This window comes from Neopsephotus bourkii, unplaced genomic scaffold (genome assembly GCF_033783945.1).
Source record: "Neopsephotus bourkii isolate Nb327-2 ecotype Australia unplaced genomic scaffold, CSIRO-AGI_Nbou_v1 NB_1183, whole genome shotgun sequence".
NCBI classification, from domain to species: Eukaryota; Metazoa; Chordata; class Aves; order Psittaciformes; family Psittacidae; genus Neopsephotus; species Neopsephotus bourkii.
The window spans coordinates 3657490-3678394 of NW_026901668.1; the positions used below are offsets into that span (position 1 = coordinate 3657490).

General features: G+C 44.5%; 1 protein-coding gene across 4 annotated transcripts in view; it reads right to left on the minus strand.

Moving 5' to 3' along the window:
- The window catches only part of LOC133217988 (chromatin remodeling regulator CECR2), a 95794-nt gene that overhangs the window by 25180 nt on the left and 49709 nt on the right, over positions 1-20905 (minus strand). For all 4 annotated transcript variants that reach the window (XM_061363932.1, XM_061363933.1, XM_061363931.1 and 1 more), the window contains exons 2-3: positions 19988-20082; positions 68-251 (exon numbers count right to left, since the gene is read on the minus strand). In XM_061363932.1, coding sequence (XP_061219916.1) covers positions 68-251; positions 19988-20082 — 279 coding nt within the window. The remainder of the gene's footprint in view (positions 1-67; positions 252-19987; positions 20083-20905) is intronic.

Genomic DNA, 20905 nt, shown 5'->3' on the forward strand with positions numbered 1-20905 from the left:
GTTCCCAGGCAGATTCACTGATCTGGCCCAGCTGCCCCATTTCTCCCTTCCCTGTTGCCCAAAGCACCTTGAGAAGGTCAAAGACATCATCTGCATCGAGGCGGTAGTCACATAGGCGGTGCAAGATCTCCACCCGGGTGCGTAGAGGCAGCTCCTGGAAGGTGGACTCCCGCAAGGGGTTGGGTTTCCCTTCCTCCAGCTCCCAGCGGTAGTTGATGATATCTTCCAGGTAGCTGTGAAACGTCTGGGATCTAACCAAGGAAACAAAGTCCCACACACTCACTGTAGTTTGCTACAAACACCCGGTGGAACCAACAGCTTGCACGTACACAAGACAGACACAGCGGTCACCTGAAGGAGAACCATGCCCCACAACAACTATGGTTAAGTGCAGCTCAAGAGAGTTCCCAAAACAAAGCAATCTCCTTGCAGCACCATGGGATTTCACATTATACACATAGAACTTACAGGACTCTGCATTACTGTTATTTCTTTCCAAGTTGAAATAACAAGCTAAATATGCTAGCTCAGCCCCATGGGCTGTACCTTTTGCTAGCACCAACATCAATCTTTTACTAAAATAGGATGCAACGAAGCTGACAAGCCTGATCCCCTTCTGCCTCTGCCCACTTCATGAGGAGACCCTCTTCTCCAGCTTTGCATTTGCTCCTCACATTTGCAGGTAGCTAAGCCCTGCTCCTCTTTCTGCCTCTTATGTATATTTCTATGCCCTGGTTCAATGCCTTGCAACTTTCCATAGCTGCTTGACTCCTACTCGCTTTGCTGTAGGCGTCCTATACTCCTGTTGTGACCCCTATTTTCCCCTCTGTCCCCAAACACGCTGCCGCTTTCTGCCTGTTCCTCTTATCAGTGGCTCTGGCAGGACATCTGCACAGCCCAGTTAACACATGCAGCTTGGATTCTGCCATGCAACAAGGCTCATTCATGCAACACAAGTGTACCTCCCAAGCAGGGTTCAGCCCAGAGGACTTTCTCCTCCCTAGTCTCCAAGATGATCAAGTTGAACACTTGAGTTTTTCATAAACATTGCTATTAGAATGATCTTTCTAATCTTCTAGCTGGGCCACATTAAGTCTCCCTTCTGCTCTCAGCAGTTCACCATATAACCCAAGGAAACACACATTTCTTGCCCTCATCTGGCATTCAGGGTAAATGTCTCCATCTGACACACATTAGACTGCTGACGGAGCTTAAGGCTAAAAGAACTCCTGTCTATATTAATGAGACTTGAGGCCCTTATTCTGACTGCTGAAATTTCAGGGGAGGGAATAAAAAATGGCTGCTGAGGCCATGTGTCCCTAAATATAAAACTTCCCAAAGATCTGTTCGTATCGCTTTGAGTCCTGAGACTTGCCAGGCTCTCAGCCTGCTTGCGTACCCTGAGCACAGCTAAGGGGGACCCCCCCATGCCCCAGCCATTCTTGCACACACGGGAAGTCCATATGCCAGCAAGAACACCACTGGGTACACATTCCCACCAGCTCTCAAAAAGGCAGCTCAACTTGATAGGTTTTTGGCACAAACGGATTACTCTATATGATTAATGGAACCGTGCCAGTGCTACAGAACTGCATTTGCCTGAGAAATCGCTAACTACTACAAAAGCTATTATTTTTTAACAAAGAGATGGAGGAGCACGATCCAACTGGAGAAAGGTTGTTAAAAGCCAACCAGAAGTTAGCTATTAAGAAAGCAGGCTTCGTGCGTTTGGTAAAGACTGGATGTCTTTGCAAGGACCATGACCGGACAGTGACTGCAAGAACGAAGGAACAGATACCACATGATTACTCAAGCTATGTCCATCTGGCAGCATTCCTCTTCCTCCTCGAGTGGAGAGAAGTTGATGCTACCACCCTGCAGATCAGTCCTCACTAGCCTGCTTCTTCTGACGTCAAATACAAGCTGACCTCCCACAGATACCTCCTCTCACCGGATGAGCATTACCAGCCCTCTGACTGTATTTAACAACAGTTGCTTGGATGTACCTGGACCTAGTGCCTTCTGCAGTCTGGAGTTTGGTATTTTCTACGTGACATAAGCAAAGCATTAGCATTTCCAAGTATCATTGCTTTGCTCCACTAATATCAGCAATGGAACAAACGCAGCTTGAAACGGTCCCCTGCATTGACAAAGTTCAGCCAGCAAAGGAGGACTGACTGTTTAATGAAATTATTTCTGAGCTGCCTCAAGTACTAATTTTAGAGTAAAACCTAACCTCTTTTAAATGAAATATTCGGTGCACAGTACACCTACCTGCAGTAGCTGTGCATTCCCACAGTGCCTTCCTCATATACCTCAAGAACCCAAATCAACTTCCAGCAAGGACTTCAGCTTGGCAGAAAGGGTGATACTAGATTCTCTTTAAGAATGCTGTTTGATCATACACAGCTTAAATGTTAGACATTTACTGAAGCCATTGATTAAAACAAAAATAGAAGGACAGATTTGACTAGCTTTCAGAAGAGAAATAGTGATGATAACATCCTTTCCTGAAAGCAGGAAAGCAGCACCTGTATTGACGCTAAGAAAGCAACACCTTATTGATGCACAGAAGGAAAAAGACTGTAAACTCTCAGAAGACATCTGAGTTTCAGCCCCAAACTTCAATCGTTCAAGCCTATCAGAGCTCAAGACAGATTATTTTATCAGATCTGATATAGAGGCTCTGGCTATTTCCAGTAAAATTTACTAAAAAACTAGTTTCCCTAGGACCCTGAAAAACTAGTGGGAGACATGGGATGCCAGGAAGAAGCAACAAAAGCAACAGGGTTTTATCTGCTCTTATTTTTCTGTTCATGTGTGTGTCCCGTCCCCCCCTTCTTTTTTACCCTAGGGAAACAAGAAAAAGAAGAAGGGAGTGCCATGGATCAGACAGATACTTTTACCACTTGCACAAGTACACTTATCTTGCCCTACCATTTTGGCTGCTCTCAGAGAAAAGTGATCCAGAAAGCCTTTCAGTTCCAGAAGATCATCGGAAGTCTTTGCCTATGTAACTCTGATTCCCCCTGGGGATCGGCTCTGTTGACTTAACCAATTTGGTTTGAGTTTGACTTTCACAGAAGTGGCTAACACTAGAAATTTCCTCCATCCACCCAGTGTTCGATACATTACAAGCTCTGTTCTCAAGAGTATTTTTGAGTTCCTACTCCCATCCATTTTCAAAGACAGCTACTGTGCATTTGTCGCTTTGAATAAGGATAGAAATGAGAACCAGAGATGGGAACCAGATGTCTCAAGGCATTCTCAATCACGCTCAGTCTTACCCAATTTATATTTTCCCTCTTAATGGAGACTGGCCTCTTTCCTCCAGACAAACGCAGGGTGCTCGTCTTCAACCTGTCTGCTGCACCTACGCTTACTCTCACTTAGCCTGGCTCTATTATATTCCATTTATAAAAGGTTTCTAAAACAGCCCCCTTAGTTTGGAGAAGAAAATGTGCTAGTAGTACAGCAGGCTGTGAGAACCCTGCCTTTGGGGTCCTTCCTCACACAAAGCAGAAATGCTCAGGAATGTTTAGCATTATCTATAAAAAATAAAAAACTTCATATCAAGATTAAAGAATCAGACAGACAGGAATTGCCTGGATGCAGTCTGTCAAATACCCTTTGACCGCTCATTAATGTAACAGTGATACACCTGCAGGTGTGGCGAGTCCTACAGACCCTCTGCTACAGTTGAGAACCTCTGAAAACCCTTTCGCAGGTGTGAAGAAGGCAGGAAGGAGATCACTGAGCTAAGGAGGCAGATGTGTCTCTTCTCCTGAGGTTTGCAGCATCACTGATGTAAAAACATTCAGCCAGTGGAGGCAATGTTAGGTCAGCAATGTCCTTTCTCTACAAACTGGTAGCATTCCCAAGGAGGATGAACTGGTACGCAGACACTTTCTGTCTCAGGATACATATCCAAAGGAAAATCAACTCTCTCCGTAAAGTAAACTGGTGGTTCTAGGAATGATCTATAAAAAAATCGAGATCGTGGACCACAACTGTCACCGTATCTCAATCTCCGACCTCTCCCTGCCAAAAGCACAAGCCATCTTCCATACAGCTCATTAACCAAGGACAGCTATTGCAGAAATCACCTACAAGAGGTCAGAAAAGTTAAGAGTACTCTGTAAAACTTCATCCTTCCCACTGTCTTTCTTCCCATCCCAATTTCACTAGCACCATTAATATTTCAGAAAGCTGAGACAAAGTGACTCACTTGTCACAACATCCCTTACTTTGCAGCTGCCACCCGATGAGCAAAGCAATTTGGATAGCTGTAGTGGGGAAGTGGTGGAATAGCACATGTGTATCTATGGGATGCATTCCACATGGGTGCAGGCGATTTCTCATGAGCCCAATGCAATTCTTAGTCTTGTCCCTGGCTGTGCTCTGAAACCACAGGGTCACTGTCAGAGGCTCCTACCTTCTTTTGCAACGATCAGAAAGGAGGTCAAAGCTGAATTGTACCTGTGGCTGAAAGTTTAAATCATACGTTGGAGACCCCTACACATATAAAAGAAAACCTGGGGCACAGGGAAGGATGTGACCTAGCACCTCGGTGTCAAAGGGGAGGAATAGCAGCAGGCAACCCACAAGAGTCCCAGTGAGGTTGCAGCTCAAGTTGCCTGTGATCTTTAGTAGCAGCTGCACAAGAATCAGGGCTTAAAGACGACGGGAGCAAGCTGAAGGAGGGGCTCCTCTCCAACATGGGTATCAGCGTCCAGAACAAGCCAGAGAAATGATACACCCCCTGAGAGCTCAGTGCTGCAGCCCGGCCATCTGCCACCCGGCTGCTTCCCAAAGAGGAAGGTTTCTCTGTGTTCCAGGAGAGGGGAGCCGAGGACTCCTCCCCCTGCCTGGTGATCCCAGTTGGGCAGCCTGCCTTCCCCATGGCTTTCCCTGCTCACAGAAGAGGCACCCTGCCCATCACACGGGCTTTTAGCGTGTGGGGCCATGCTCTGCTGTTGGAAAAGGAGAGTGGCCAGAGTGCGCATCACCGTGTCCAGTTTCCCAGAGGGGAGAGGTTCCATGGGAGACCTCTGGAAGAAATGGTGAAAACTTCACAGGGTTGACAGGATTTACGGACAAATTTAGTCAGAGCTGCTGGTGCATACGAAGCAAGGAACAGCTGCACCCACAGACCCCAGCCCCACAGGCACCCTGTAGGGCAGACTCAATGTGAAATTCCTTCTGAGTGAACCCAGCAGCACTGGGGCTGGAATTGTGAGTACACACACACACACACACGTATTTTTTTATCCTCATGCCCAGAGGAAGCAGAGCCGCTTGTGCTTTTAGTTTTAAAGTCTCCAAAGTAAATCAAATCTTGGCTGGGAAGCTGTAAACAAAATCAAGCCAAACAAACAAAAGCAAAACCAAACACTGATTCAGTGAGAGAGTCCCTGTGTCAATCTGCACTTCCCGCAGGCAGTGTGCCATGGCCCGACTGTGGAATTACTGTCACAGCACACTTCCCTATCGGGTCTATTGCTGCCAATTTTGTTACAAGCCCTCCCGCCCCCAATTCCCTCAAAACAATGAAACACACCCTCCCCAAATCAGCTAAAAAAAAACCCCGCAAAACTCCCAGCCCTGTGGGAGTAAATATTGGATTAAAAGAAGCATTAGGGTAAGGAGCTGGAAATACTGGAGACAAAAATCTCTCAACAATGCTCAGATACTGCTGGCACACACAAATAAGCCTTCTCAAAGTTCAGATGCCAAATAATTGCCTGGACCCACTAGCTGGGGTATCTATCATGTTGACAGTGTTTTAAGTCTCTTGTTTCATTTAATTTACAAAATGCAACGGAAGAGTAAATACTGGAACGCTCCGGAGCTAAAGCTGCTGGGAAAATGGCAAGCCTGACCTATGTCTAATCCCAGACAGTATATTGTTCTGCATTTGAGATTAAAACCAAGAACCCTGACAAAACCAGAGCATGGCAGAGACCAGGAGTAACAGTAGACCCTCCTCCACCTCCTGCCCAACAACAGTATGTGGGAGGAACATGGAAAACAAGACTGGGAGAGCTCAGCCTTCCCCTCAAAGACTGTTTAAACATGAATAGGATTACTCTCACAGTTCATTTTACAGAGCTGGCCTGAAAGAAAAGTAATAGAAGTGATAATTCTGTCTGGCAAAAGCTTTAAAAGCTGAAAAAGACTTGGGTTCCGTCAGCCACCCAGCACAAGCACTGCCTTTACAAGGTTCTCAACATAAATGTAAATATAAATATAAACGAAAAAAGACTCATTGGGCATCTAGTTCACAGCACACAAGAGAACTGGTCTTATTGCGATGATGTCCGCAGTTAAAAGAAACAACAGCAGCAGCAACCAAAGTCTTATCAAAGAACAGACGTTTTATCGTGGAATTAATTTTGTGGACTGAAGATATTTCACCTTATGGGCTGGCACCTTTTTAAGTTCTGAATTGGCAAAAAGGCACCAGCTTGGTGGTGGGAGTCACTCAGGTGTTAATGAGAGCATTAACTGGCAGATGGCATTCAAGATATTTCTCCCCTCTCCAAGGAAGGCAGCTCCTTTGCTACAGCAGAGATCAGGAAATCTTCATCCTTAACAAGCACACAATGCTTTGGCACAAAGGCAAGCCCTCTGGAAGGTAATGGGAAGGATTCAGGGTTTGCTGGGATGACCTCAGTCAAACATCATTAACAGGGTCAGGAGAAGCAAAGCCTATTTCAGAGGGAAAAAAAATAATGTAAGGGCCCCCATGATCAATCTATCGTGGCTTGTCAGAAAGAGAAAGCATAGGCTGACCTTAGAAGCAATATGAGTTACTACTACCAGCCTGACCTTGAGCTCTCATGTAACAATGGAGACTTTTTTTTTCCTACTGTATTAATGAGCTTTCTTATCTGAGGTGGGGGAGGAAGCTTTATGGACCAGCTTGTACTTCACCTTCGAGCAATTTACCCCACTGAGAAACCAAGTCAGGCATGACGCAGGGAGGCGAAAGATACCAACCACCCCATCCTTTGGGGTGAGAAAAGGGTTGGATAGGTATATTTCCTTCCAAGCCCTCTATGTGCAGCTCACTCAGAAGGTATGCAAGCCAACAGAAAGCATATCCTCACACCATGGGCGAGCTTGTCATGAGGACAATCAGACTGGCAAAGGCTCAAGGGCAACAAGCACCTTGAAGGGTCTCTCCTTCAAAACACTTCACTGCAGCAGATCAAAATAACTGAGAAGCTGGAGGTACGGGAATCATGATCTTAAACTTTAACATCCACATTTCATTTCCAACTCAACTAGCAGTGCCACTGCTGCACCACTGTCCTGCACCACTGGTGGGGACAGACTCACAGATTCCAGCCATGGAGTCTGGAGGGAAGCAGTAACTCCTATCCACACCACACTGGTGGCAGACCTAAGCAAGGTCCAACCCTAGTAAAGCCCTTCTGACAGAGGAAACAAATACCCAAGCTAATCCTGGTTTTCTGTGCCCTGTTTTGATTCATGCCTGGAGAAAACCAGGTGGCCTATATAAGTGGCTGTGGACAAAAGGAAGGCAGCTGATGTTAACAGACCCTGACTGAGACCACAGAATGAGATGGGGGAGGGAATCAAACTGAACTCACCAGAGTGAAGTTTCTCCTCCCAGAGTCAGAGAGATAGGAGAGATTGCTGGAGTACAAGACCCTCACAAGGCATGTACAGTCCTGGCTCTTGTCCTTCACTGCTAGTTAGAACCAGTTTCCTCCACACATATATGGCTCAAACATCAAGTTATTCTGTGGTTTACCTGTGTGGCCATCAGGAGCACTAGCAGTGAAGGGGAGGAGAAAGACACCTGGAGACACGAGCATGTGGATTGCACAGAACTCTACACCCAATGACCTTTGTCTTCACCATTGCTGAACACCAGAAGACGTTCTTTCTATGTTACAACCATGGTTTTGTTTCAAAGGTCAAAAAATATAACTGGTTAGAAATTATTAAGTAGTAGTAGCTGTTCCCTAGTCTGGTCTAACGCCTGGATTTGGCAGTCTGAAACGTGAGTGATCAGAGGGTTCCACATCCATGAAAGAGAAAAGCAAGTCTTCCAGCAAAGCAAAGGACAGCAGTATAATTTCAGCACCCTGATCTCTGCCCGCCACGTGTCTACCCCGTAACGTTCTTCCAGAGCTCAAATGTGGCACTGAGACCAACCCCAAGAGTATGCTGAAGAGATGCTTGAAGAAGGCATCAGTGTTCTGGACCCTCTAATGTGATAAAACAAAGTTAGGACAGGAGGTTCTCCAGCAGAAGGGCTGCTTGATTTTGCTAAGGAAATCTAATTTACATGGTTGGATACCAGGCAATCCACAGCCTTCCCAGCTGAATGCCTGAAGTGTTCATGTTTAGGAGTAAGAAAAAATCAGCTAAGAAATTCCAAGGCCATCAGCAGCTTAAGGAATACTCCAGTGCTGCTTCTTGTCTTCCTCCATCTTACCTCAAGCAATCTTCCATACAATAAAAACTGGGGAAGCTGGAAGGGGAGCTGGCAGATAGGTTGTATCCCACAGAGAAGCAGAATAGAAACAGCTATGGAGCGAGGCAGTGTCTCCAGGGAGGCAGAGAGAATGGAGAGCTGATGGGGGCTGTCTGGTCTAATAAGGGATCACACCACAGGAGCATGTGCTGGCTTGACAGAAGCAAGTGCAGCCACTTAACCTAGGTATGACAGCTGAAGCAGGAGCCTTGCTTTGCTACCACCAAAAAAGGGGAGCACGAAGGAAGAAGGGAAGCCATGAGGTCACCACAGCTGCCCACTCTTCAGGGACATTCCAAGTCTGCTCATACAAACTTTTTCCCCCAGGCAACAGCCAAGGAAGTTTCTAGCTTGGGCTCCTTAGCACTACCAGGCTCCAGCTCTTGAATGAGACGGAGATGTCCTTTTATCTGCTGTGAGCTGATACGTGCTACTTCTACTGCTTTTCTCTCACATGAGGGACAGGAGGCAGCAAGTCCACCCCTCCAAAAGGAGACGCCAGCTGTAGGAACTGAACTCATCTCACATGCCAGCATGGCAAAAGGCATGCTCTGATCTTCCCCAGCTGCCTATGGTCCATGCTGCTTCTGTGATTTGTCTTTTATCTAGCAACCACCCTACGCATGACACTGCATGACACTGCTGGTGGGGGTGACTCGTTTGTTATTGTGCTGAGAGAAGGCAGAAAATCAACAGAGATACCGGCACAGATACAGCACTGTCCCACACTGGCCTCTTCTGAAAAGGCTCTTCCCTTCGGCTGGCAAATGCCGGGGACAAGCAGGAGTGCTGAGATAAGTGTCTATTTGATCTTCTCTTCCCCCATTTACCCTGGCTTTTTCACTGCTTTATGTTCACAAACCGCCAAGGCAGCTAATCAGTGCTCTGTGACCCCTGTTAATTGGGCTGTGTGAGAGAAAGGCAGTACCGGCAGAAGAAATCACACATACCTGTTACTTTGAACTGTCCTGTCATTTTCTGTCTCCCTGCTTGCAGGAGCCCCTTCTGTGCGCCAGGGCTGCTGTTTCTGTCACCACCCCCAGGATCAGCAGGAGGGGCCACAGGTGTTACGTGTGGTTGTCCTACCTTTGACACCCCCAAGAACAGGGATGCTGTTGCTTCTCCTTCCATGTAAGAAGGTGAAAGTGATTTTTGGTGAAGGAAACACAATCTGAAAGCACTGATGGCCCTTCTCCACCTATGCCCAGCTGCTCCTCACTCCCCTTATCTGCCTCTCCGTTTATCCCCCTCTTCCTCCCCACCACAATACCAGGAACAAGCTAGCAGCTGCCCAGCATCCATCTCCCTGTCTCAAGAGACCAGCAGCCTATCTGCCCAAGTAAGTCAGAGAAAGAAAGCAATTGGTGTGAAGATGTGAAGCCAATGGAGGAAAGACAGGTTGGATTTGCCAAGCCCGATGGATTATGCAGTACTTGGAGGATGAGGAAGACACACACGGTTAACTAGATGCACACTAGGTGTGGGGGCCTGAATTTGATTTTTAGGTAGGAACTAGGGCTGCTTGTGTGTTTTTGTTGTTTGATTGGGGAAAGGAAGAAACAGGGATAGAATCATAGGATGGATATGAGCAACAATAAAGCCAGAGCAACTAGAAACATCACGTATGGTATCAAAGGAAGAAAAAGTCCTGCAGGCAATGGGGATGAGCAGAAGGACATGTACACTGCCCAGATGGATTCAGAAAATATTAATGGGACTAAAATAAAATATGATGTGTACCTGGTTTTGAATGCTAGCTCAAACCTTCTCCTTCAAGCCCAGTCTCTGCACAGTCTCCATGAAGGAAGATTTGTGCTCTCTATGTATGCAGGGTTTTGGGGTAACGGTATGGACAGAGGACCAGGAACTCCCCCCACTACTGCTGCTGCAATTTGAGTGAAAACTGGTAACAGCAAATCAACAGGTTGGATAACCAGATTAAAGAGGGGAAAATAATGCCGCTAAAAGATGCTGAAACATCACTGTGGTGAGCAAACTGTACTGCTGTATATACTTGTGAAAACAGGAATTAAGTTAGCAATAGATGAACAGAAAGGATTATTTACCTTGAATGAGTAAAAAGAAAAGAGAATTTGAAGCAATTTTTTAAATTGCCTTTTTCTTTACTTGTAACTGCATAAATACTATTGAGTGTGAGTATGCTATTTTCTATGGGCATTGTTGGGTTTGACTCAATGACCAAGTTCATACAAAAGGTATATTTAAATGCACTTGCCCAGCTCTGCCAACCTACTAACTCCATAGATATGCTGTACTTCACCACTTATTCAATTTTTCCTTTAAGATACTACCCAGAAACCATGAGTCAAAACGTGCAATAACAGTAGCCTTCAGTGTGATGTACAACCAGCCTATGAGAGCAACAAGGGAAGAGCTAGAGGAAACTAGCTCTATAGTCAGCCACTAACATGCATTTTCCTACCGACCATCATGTTGATACATGCACCACAGCTCCAACATGGAGGAAAGCAGAAGATGTTGCGACTACTTTTTCTCTTCTTGCCTAAAACCAGGGAAGTTCCTTGAGATATGGCTGCAACTGTAAAATACTGTGCATTTGGAGATATATAGGAACCTCCACAAACTGCTGGTAAGTTGGTCTGCCAGATTAACCTGCCTGTCTGAATGGGGAAGAAGACTTGAGTACCTGTCAAGCTATAAGTGGTTTCTGCTTCTTTTTGGGTGTTGCACTGGACAGTCCATCAGTCCTAAAGGAGACAAGATGCATAGCCTGAGCAATGCCAGCTGCTCTTTTTCTGCCTTGAGGACTCAATCTGTTCAGCTGAGGGAGCCCAAGAAAAAGGCAATATCAGTCACTGAAGCTTTATCCAGAAAGGGAGGCAGAGCTGGTACTAGCACAGGGTGGTACAGTGCTGATGCCATCACACATTATGTCTGAGGTGGAAAGGACCAAGAAAAGAAGTTATCTCACCCTAAAGGCCTATGATAAATTAATGATAGAACTGAAAATATCTCTCCATACGCCTAAAGAAATTTTGGTGTCAAGCTGGCATGTGATACTGCAGGAGGAAGATGTCTCTTGCCATGTGATGACATTGATCTTGGCTGGGGAAGGGCCAGGGAAAATGGCTTTTATTAAACAATGAATTCCCTGACATGCTAGTGAATAGGGTTGGAGAGCTGAGGAGAATCAGAGCCCAACGCTTCCCTATGCAACGAGATCTATCACTGCAGCTAGACTGGAAACACGATTTTTTTTTCCCTGGCATTGTGCTCAGATCAAGTGGTAAGAATCCCCTGAGACACTGAAGTGCAGAGTTTTCTGTCAGGCTCACAATCAGAATGAGTGACAGCCGCCACTGGCAAAGGCAGAATGGCAGGAGGCAGAATTCCTGAGTCTCAGAGGCAGCGCTGGGGTGTGTACCGAAGGGACAGTTGGTACCAAAGGACGGGAAGATAACGGTGAAAAGATGTCAGGACGATCAGTAGTGAAGCTGGTTGTACCGGTGCACAGGACAGAGGTGCAGAGCAGGAGAGCCAGCTGAAGGAGGAATGCACTGACCACTAAGGTCCCCTGGTGAAGCATATGATCACCAAGTGAAGATCAAGCAATAATGATGCCAAACTGGAGATTTTACAAGCACACCAGCAGGCAGGAGGCGTTGACAGACTTAGTGGGATCAGTAAATTATATCACTTTTTGGATTTTTGCAATGAAAAAGCAAAGAGCCTTGGTTCTCCTCAGAGCATATGCTCATGATGCAATAAATCCGGGACACAGCAGTTCCCAGGGTCAGTTTTAGAGCTCAAGGAGTAACTCCTTGGCCTCAAAAAAGAGAACCCTCTGACCTGGACATTTCTGATCACAACTTAACAAAAGGAGGTGCCTTTCTCTCCCCAGCAGACAAGGGCAGATTTTTGGCTGCCTTGTAAAGGAAGTCAGGCAAAGGCAGGAGGGTCCCAAGGCAGGGTGAAATGCTGATCCTGAAAGGCTCTGATCAGCAGGTGAAACTCCTTCAATGTTCACATGGATGGATGCCTCTCAGAACCTCATAGGAATTCAGGGTGCTGCATTCTTCTCTGCCCAGTTCTTCCCCAAGGCTTATCACACAATGGGGATGGGAGTCACTTGTAGGCATAATGATTCCACAGCCAGAGCAGAGTTTGAAGCCTGAGGGCTTCTGCATTGCTTCTGCAAGTACCTTCAGCTTTGAATAACAAAAGGCAATCTCTGGAAGGATCAAAAAGGAAAACAAAAAGAACCAGTGTTAGAACTATTTATTAACTAGCACAAGAACTAGTTACAGGTTGTTAGACATAATAAAAAGGAAGAAAGATGGGTGCCCAGGTGGGAAACAAATACCTTGGGGGAAGCCAACTCAGTCAATCAGTGGAGGGGGTGGGTTGGGTACTACTGGTGTGGGGTGAGAGGCCTGGCAAGATGCAGGCTGCTGGCTATTGCTTTGAAGTGTTCTGCTAAGGGAGATTTTGGTTCATGCATGCTGGGTGCATAGCCAGTGAATACTGATCTGAACTGGAAAGAACGTGCAGGGAGGGATGTTGATGGCCACACAGATGAAATGAAGTGTGAGAACCACTGCTGCACTCTCTGCTCTTGCCATATGCTGCATCCATGCGCACTTCGACTCTTAAGGCTTGTTTTTTCCTCTTTGTTTTGTGTTTTATTCTGCGTGACCTTAACGGCCAACTGCAGTGCATGCCCAACAACAAGCCACTCCGGGTGTGACGAAATGAAGATCAAGCCATAGCCATTTTTGTCTCAGGAGGGATGAACACAGCCTGCTGGATGGTCCAGAACATAGCTAGAGCCCAACTGTCACCTAGTGAACTAACTTGGTAAGACAGCAAGGGCTTTGATTGGTCTGTGATGGAATCACATTTCTCCTATCAATTATCTTCACTTGCATTTAACCATGCTTCAATATGTGTTTGTCAAGCTGTCATCCACACACTTCTTTCTTTCTACTACTTTTACTTGATGGTGAGGCTCTTTCTGAAGAGAGCCAGATCAACCCATGGGAGCTGGAGACAATTAACTTATGAAAGACCCAAATACATCTTCTGTGTTCTGAAAGAGTAAAAAGGAATGAGGTTTACTGTGCTCCACATGCAGACTGGAAGAGGATCATTACTTACTATTCATTTCTGGATCCTTGAAGAACAAGTGAAGCCAGCTTAATGCTGCATTGTTCATTCCTAGTGCCCATCAACAGAAAGCATGCTCTAATTCGTAGCCATAAGGAAACACAACAGTATTGCTGTGGCCATAAGCTCTTCTGATTGTTATGGGGCTATAGAGAGGACCTTAGGGTATTACAGTGATGATGAGCACTGTGGGGAAGAAGCTGGAGTTATTGTCTTGATGATGATGGGGAAATAGGACACATGCCTCTATTATGGCACAAATCCATATGAAAAAAGCCTTTATGCGCCTTGCTGCTCATTGAAAAATATGCTTAGTGTGGGAGAAGGGAGTCCCTTCTGAGGCAAAAAATACCTAGCATGGGGTTGCCTTGAAGCAAACAAGCTTAGAAAATTCATTACTTAAATCAAGTCCCACACATTACAAGTTTCTGGGGACAATGGGTAACCCAAAGTTTTAACAGATAAACAGATGGGTCCTAAAAAAATCCCTTTGGGATTCATTTCAGAACAGGTCTTTCCTCTCGTTTTCTCTAAAAAACTACTACACTGGTTGAGGCAGAAGGAAACTGAGGAAGGATGGAAGGTAAAATGAGAGAAAAATTCAAAATACAGGTGACTTAGAGCAGAGGCTGAGATGACACACCAGATTATCATAGAGACTTAGCAGCTAGCCAGGAGTGCCCCAGCTCTCTGGGGCTAAAAGGCTCCAAGAAAATACTTTTGAGAGCTTCTCCAGTATTCTCCCTTGGACTAAAGATTGGCTTCTGAACATGGCGGATGTGTTAGGAGATGGCCTGCAAGACCAACTGTGCTGGAACAGACAATCCTGCACTGATGGTTTGGAATGCAAGCCCCAAAAGTGAGGGCAAAGGTTTCACATGGAGGGAACTTCAACCCTGCCCCACTCTCTCCATCATTCTTTGTCTTCTTCCTTCAAAGGAGAAGACGTTTTAACTTCCCTTCTCAATTTCTTTCTTCATCTTTGCTTTCTTCCTCCTCTCCGGAGCACTTGGTTTTCAACATCAAGGACTTAAAAATACAGCTGTCCATTTCATATTTCAAACTCTGACACTGGCATGATGACATCATTACAGTCTCCAAGACTGACCTCTCTATTCATCCTTTTAAGTTTAGCCACCTCTTCCTCCCTGTCAATGTTTTGCATAACTCCCTCTCCCCAGATATTCCATCTATTTGTCTTTCATCCATCTGCCCTAACAATAACAGCACAGCTTTCAGTCTCTCTTGCACCATTTTCAGTTCTTATTCTCCACCACATTTATGGAATAGCACTTCCAGAATGTGCGACCAACTTTTCTTCAGATTCTTCTTTAAAGATTCATTTTATCCATCTGAGAATCAAAGACATTTACTTAGCTTTATTTATAGTTGAACTCTATAATTTTATTCCACTGTGCTTCTCATTAATCTCTGAATGACCGTGTTATTTTACTGCTGTAATCTCATCCTTCCTTTCCCAACACCTGCCAGCTGCCTCATTTTCACTTTTTACCCTTTAAAAGGCTCACCTTGTATGGCTTGGCTATTATTATAATAAATATTAATATTAGATTCAAGATGAGAAATGCAGCCACTTCATCTCCCTTGCCCCCTCACGGTATCTCCTGTGCTGATGATACTGGGTCGATTCCAGAGGCCATCCACCAATCTCCATGATGTATGCAAGGCAGCACTTGTTAAAAGTCAGACTGTAAATAATGCTGATCTTGTTGATATTCACTTGGCATTCATGAATATGATTCTGAGTTAGTGAAGTGTTTTGTGGCTGGGCCATTGAAACAGTTGTTATAATCAAGGTCACCAGCACAACTGCAAGATTCAGCTGGTTAAAGCCCTTTCTGAAAAGTGGTGGTCCTCAGGTCTGCTGTGACTGAGCTTAGGCAGGCTGCCCCAGATGTTGTGGCATGGACCGAAGCATTGAATTCATTCAGGTTGTCTTAGTACCTTGGCTTAGCTATTCCCACAGCCCGGTTCACCACAGTATCCTTGAGACCAAAAGGTTGGCATGGGTTTGCCAACTATCCCAGTTGTCCTGCCGTTTCATCCCTTAGACCAAGCCAACATACAACGGTTCTTAAAGGACACAACTCACACGTTCACAGCAGAAAGACAATTTTAGGATGCTTAGTCTTTTAACAAAGGCCACTTTTAACAGAACATGAGACCTAGGGTAACCCCCACAGTAACCTGTAGATACAATCCACACAGAACAAAGGGCAAGGGTGGGCAGAAGTGACAACGCAGAAGGAAGAAGAGAAATACCCAGAGCTATTAAACACAGTCCTCAGAAATGGGCATTTTGTGCAACGGGTCAGAAGATTTCAGATTATCCCTTATCTCTTTCTGATGAAAGCTCAAATAAGTGATTACAGAACAAGCATTAGAAAATCAGCAGAATAGAGGCAGTATTCTTGATTGGCAATTCAAGAAGCAGGGAATACAGCTCTTCAGATGCTGCACTGGGAGTATTTCTCAATGCCACCACTAAGGCTATGAAAGAAATAATTAAAACAATTGCAGGGGAGGGAAGAGGAGTTAAGGAATATCCTCTTATTATCCACATTAGAACAAACAGGCACAAATTACAAGCCAAAGACTCCAAGATTAGTTTACAGATCCAGAAGGAGCTTAAGACGGGTGCAAAACAGATGATCCACCTGGGAAAAAAATTCCAATGCATTAAGGGAAGAAATAACAAGGAAAAAAATAACTGAGGTTCCTAAGGAAGCAAATGCTGTCTGTTGTGCCACAGAAGTCAATTAGATAGTTTTCAGCTACATTGAAGGACCAGTCTCTTGGGGTTTAAAGAGAAAGAATCTCATGGGACACAGGCAGGAGCAGAAGTGTTGTTTTTGTTCCTCACTTTCTGGCACCTTTGTTCATGTTGAAAAAATAAAAGTTAAAACATGTTACAAGAAAAAAGTAATTAAAATGTTTCCCAAGAGGCAATAACCTTGCATGAAATGCCTCCCAATGAGAAATAAGGTACAGTCATTGAAACATTTTATGCCATCGCATTAGATATGATCACATCACAGTGCAGTAACAGAGCACTGAAGAATGAGTTTCACCCAGAGAAATGCTGAACAGCAGGAGCTTTTCTGGATTATTTTAGTTGAGTGTACACATCCATGTCACACCATCACTTCTTACTTAAAAACAGCTGCAGAAGGCTCCTGCTGCGGCTGCTGCCGTTAGCTGAAGCTCTGATCTTCCTGTCTTGATACAAGTCATCAAGTTGCATTTCCTGCTGGAATTAAAGTGGCAGCCCCTAGGGACTATGCAGTTGCCCAATTTATATCAGAGAGGATCTGAAGCAAGCAGCAGTCTTTTTTCCAAACGGTTTAATTTTTATTTACTTATTTATATAACCCCCACATTCTATTAAGAGTTTTCCCTTCCCCACTTTCACAGAATCACAGAATCCCAAGGGTTGGAAGGGACCTCAAAAGATCATCTAGTCCAACCCTGTGTTTTGAAACAATTAAAAGAAAACATAGACGTTTCAAGGCCTGTGCACAAAAGCTAGAAGCAGGACAAACATATGGGCATCAAACCAAACCATGCCTATAGCATAAAACTGAGTGATCAAACAAAAAGTGTCAAGGACATCAGTTACTACATCATTAACAGTTAGATAGTACTGTTAGTGTGTAAATACTGTGAAGGGTATTTATAAAACAACAAAAGCTGCAGATCATGGCACAAAAGTATTTTTGGTCAGAGCAAAGAGAGGAGAGCAACAGGGAAACTGTCCTGGACAAGGGCTCAAACCACCCAGTGCCACGCAGAGACAGATACAGGGTCATCACTACAGATGTTAGAAACCAGAAATACAAACTACTGTCTTTTCTATTCTGTACTTCTACAGTGCTTAACATAGCAAGAACGAGGTCAACAAAGAGTGTTCCTAACAACTATGATAGGTTATGATAAATAAGAGTTTGGAGAAGATCGTGTGGCATCCCATTAAGTAGTCTCTGCAGTTAAACATGGATATCCATAGCTCAAAGAAAGTCTTCAAGTTACCAGACATTCAACACCCTCTAACCATCAAGCAGGGTAAAAAACAGTCTCTCTCTCATGTACAGGATTCTTAAAAGTGTCTGTCATAAAGAATACTGAAAACAAGGCAAAGTTGCTCTATTTCAACACCAAATACCACAGAACTCTAGAATCTCTTTAAAAAAAATAAAAAGGAATAAAAAGGAAATCAAACTAGAGTATGATAAATTGTGCTTTAGAAGGGCTCTCATCTAGGTTCCACTTCCAAAATTACTTGAGAGCACATTATAATTAGCAAAGGTATGTGACAGTTTTATACCCCTCTATGATGCATGATTAAAGCCAGGCAGCCCAGCTCCGCCACAGGTTCTGCATGCCGTCAAAACAGATGTGACAAGAACTACAAACTGCCCCCAGACAGACTGTGAGAAAGCATAGGCAGATAACAGTTTGGCCATCGAAGAGGTAAGACACAATACAAAACTAATTAAACCTTAAAACCGCTTGGAGAGGTAAGCTATGTTTTATATGAACTTACATGAAGCATCTTGTGCTTGAGCTGTAGCTCTCCAAGAACAAGGATGAGAGAACAAGCTCCTACCTTCCCCTCTGAGATGCAACAGGGAGCAAAGTTTACAGCCTAAAGATTAACAGCTCACAGCCTTGGCATGAGAATGTGGAGCAAAATAACTGGAGAAATCGCTGCTGTAATGCCGCTGTGATGATCTGTGACACTGCTGATTCCTCCAACCCGAGACAGATACCTGCTATCTCTCTGCAACAGAAAAATATGGAGTCCTGGCTCATTGTGAAAAGCCAAATCTAAACTCCGTGCAAATTCTGCCTCTTGCATTTATATTTGCATGTCTTTGTTGAGCACTCATAAAACTAATTAGAAGCTCAACTCCTTAACACTAACAGAAGACAAACTACATACAGTAAGGAAGCTGTGCATCTGCTAAGGACTGACTATCTTGGACTCAGGTTAGAGGGAACAAAGATGTCGGAAATAAACATGAAAGGACAAGGAGAATTTTAGGCTTTGAAAACACACATTCATTTTGGATAAATATTTTGTGGCTGGTCTGTAAGTGGATACACTGAGAAGTGTGTCCAAGCCATCACTTTCGTTCTCATTTATCTACAGATTTTTGTATTTAGACTACATCTTAATGCTTTTTCCTTTGTGACATCCTTCTGCATACAGCACCTTGCCCTCTGTTTCCAGGTAGCCTCCCCCATTGCTTCCCCTGCAAAGCTTCAGAGCCTACATCCCTAACATAACCCAATGGCCCCAGGCAGTTTTCCTGATATATTCCTTCGGGAGAAGCAATTAAACTCTCTGCTGAGAGTTTAGGAGAAGCTCAGAATGTGGAATTAATGAAATTTATCGAAGACAAACCACTGCTTCTACAACTTTGAGCTGGTTATGGTCAACAAAACATATAAGCATCTATGGTTATGCCTATGCATCAGCCCAAGACTGTACAAAAGGGGCACCTCAGGGAGCAGGACTGCTAAGCACCTCTTTTAAGCTACTGCAACTGTTGCCAAGCTGTATTCATCTCCATAATTATGCTTTGCTATTAACATGGTTCACAGGAGAACAAATAAAACACACTGCAACAAGACTTCGTTATCACTGGGAGCATATTGCACTGTGTGAGCGGCAATTCTCTGAAGAATGACGTTCTACAGACATCTTAGTTTGGGAGTGTATTTTGGTGGACACTAACAAAGTGTCTCTGAATGCTGAAACATCCAGAGAAGGTGTCAAATCACTTTCCAGCATCCTGCAGCTGAACTGATTCCAATACTCCTCTTATTACTAAGAAAATAATTGCAATTGTCCCTCTGCAAAGGAGCAGGATCTTCCATGCAAATGAGGTGGCTGCAGAGCAGCAAGTCTTATTCTATGCAATATATGCAAAATGTTGAAAACTTGTGATGATTTAAAGACTTAAGTGTGATATCAATGACTTGACCAAAAAGAGTGCAGAACTTAACAGCAGATGTGAATGTTCACTGTGTGCACCAGTGCTACAGCACAGCATCAAACACGTTTGCACCAGATCTGGACAAAGAAGTTTGCTTGACAACGGGTCTGTAAAATTAAAACCCTACAACTCGACCCAAGAAGAGCTGGAATTCCCTTCCACTTGGTGAAGCATCTGGCCTGATTGCTGGTGGCTGCCATGTCATCACTGCCATGTCATCACTCTAAAGCTGTGAAACATCCCCGCAACAGTGTTAATTAGCTCCCCTTGCAAAGAGCTTAAGCCACAGAGCGAGGTTACTCACGTGATGTCTCTGCGTTGATAGCAACCTTGAAGCAGGCAGGCGATCAGGTCGCTGATAAACTCCACATCATCCCTGTGAAGAGCAGCTTCCAGTTCCTAATGTGCAGAAAAGAGAGAAAAAACAGTTCCAACCATCAAACTAATTCCTTAAAATTTACTGCTAGCTGATCAGGACCAAAAAGACCCAAGCAGCCTCAAGTGCATGTACAGCAGCAGAGCATACACTAGGTAAGCCAACCTTTCCATCATTAAAAATACTGCTACTACTACCTTTCCATTGCAAGAGTTTATGAGAAGACCTTGAAAGGCTTTTACTGAATGTCACTCTCCAGCCATAAGACTAATGCTTTTGTCTGGACACTCTAAAATAGGGTTCAGTGAGGTTGAGATACTATAGCCTAATAAGAAAGCCATGATTTCTCCTATGTTCAGCGGATGGGCAGGAATCAACAGTTTCATTCTCCGGCTTTGCTTTCCATTTGCTAAGGCTGGTGAGTTCATTTAAAAGATGTGCTCAGAAAGCGTGGCCCTAAAAGCCTCTTACACAGAGTAGCAGCAGTTTCAGATGGGTAGCCAGAAATGGCTAAAAGCCAGCAAGAAAAAGCCTCAAAATAAACCAGGCATTTTGATTATTTCACTTATTTTTCTTTGTTTTGGTTTGGTTTTCCTCTACTAAGAGAGAGAGGAAGGAATATCAGGGTTATCAGACCTCACGACCCAAAACCTCAACCCTTGATGAAGGGGTGGAACGTATAACAGCTTACTTCAGCACGATGCATTCACATCAATGTGTGATGCAGGAACTGATCCACAAAAAGGATAAACTTTTGAAATGTAGTTATTACAAATTTCACATGTTCTGAGCAATATCTGTTTTTCGGCTAGCAGTGTCAAGCTGCTTTCAAAATATTACTAGGCT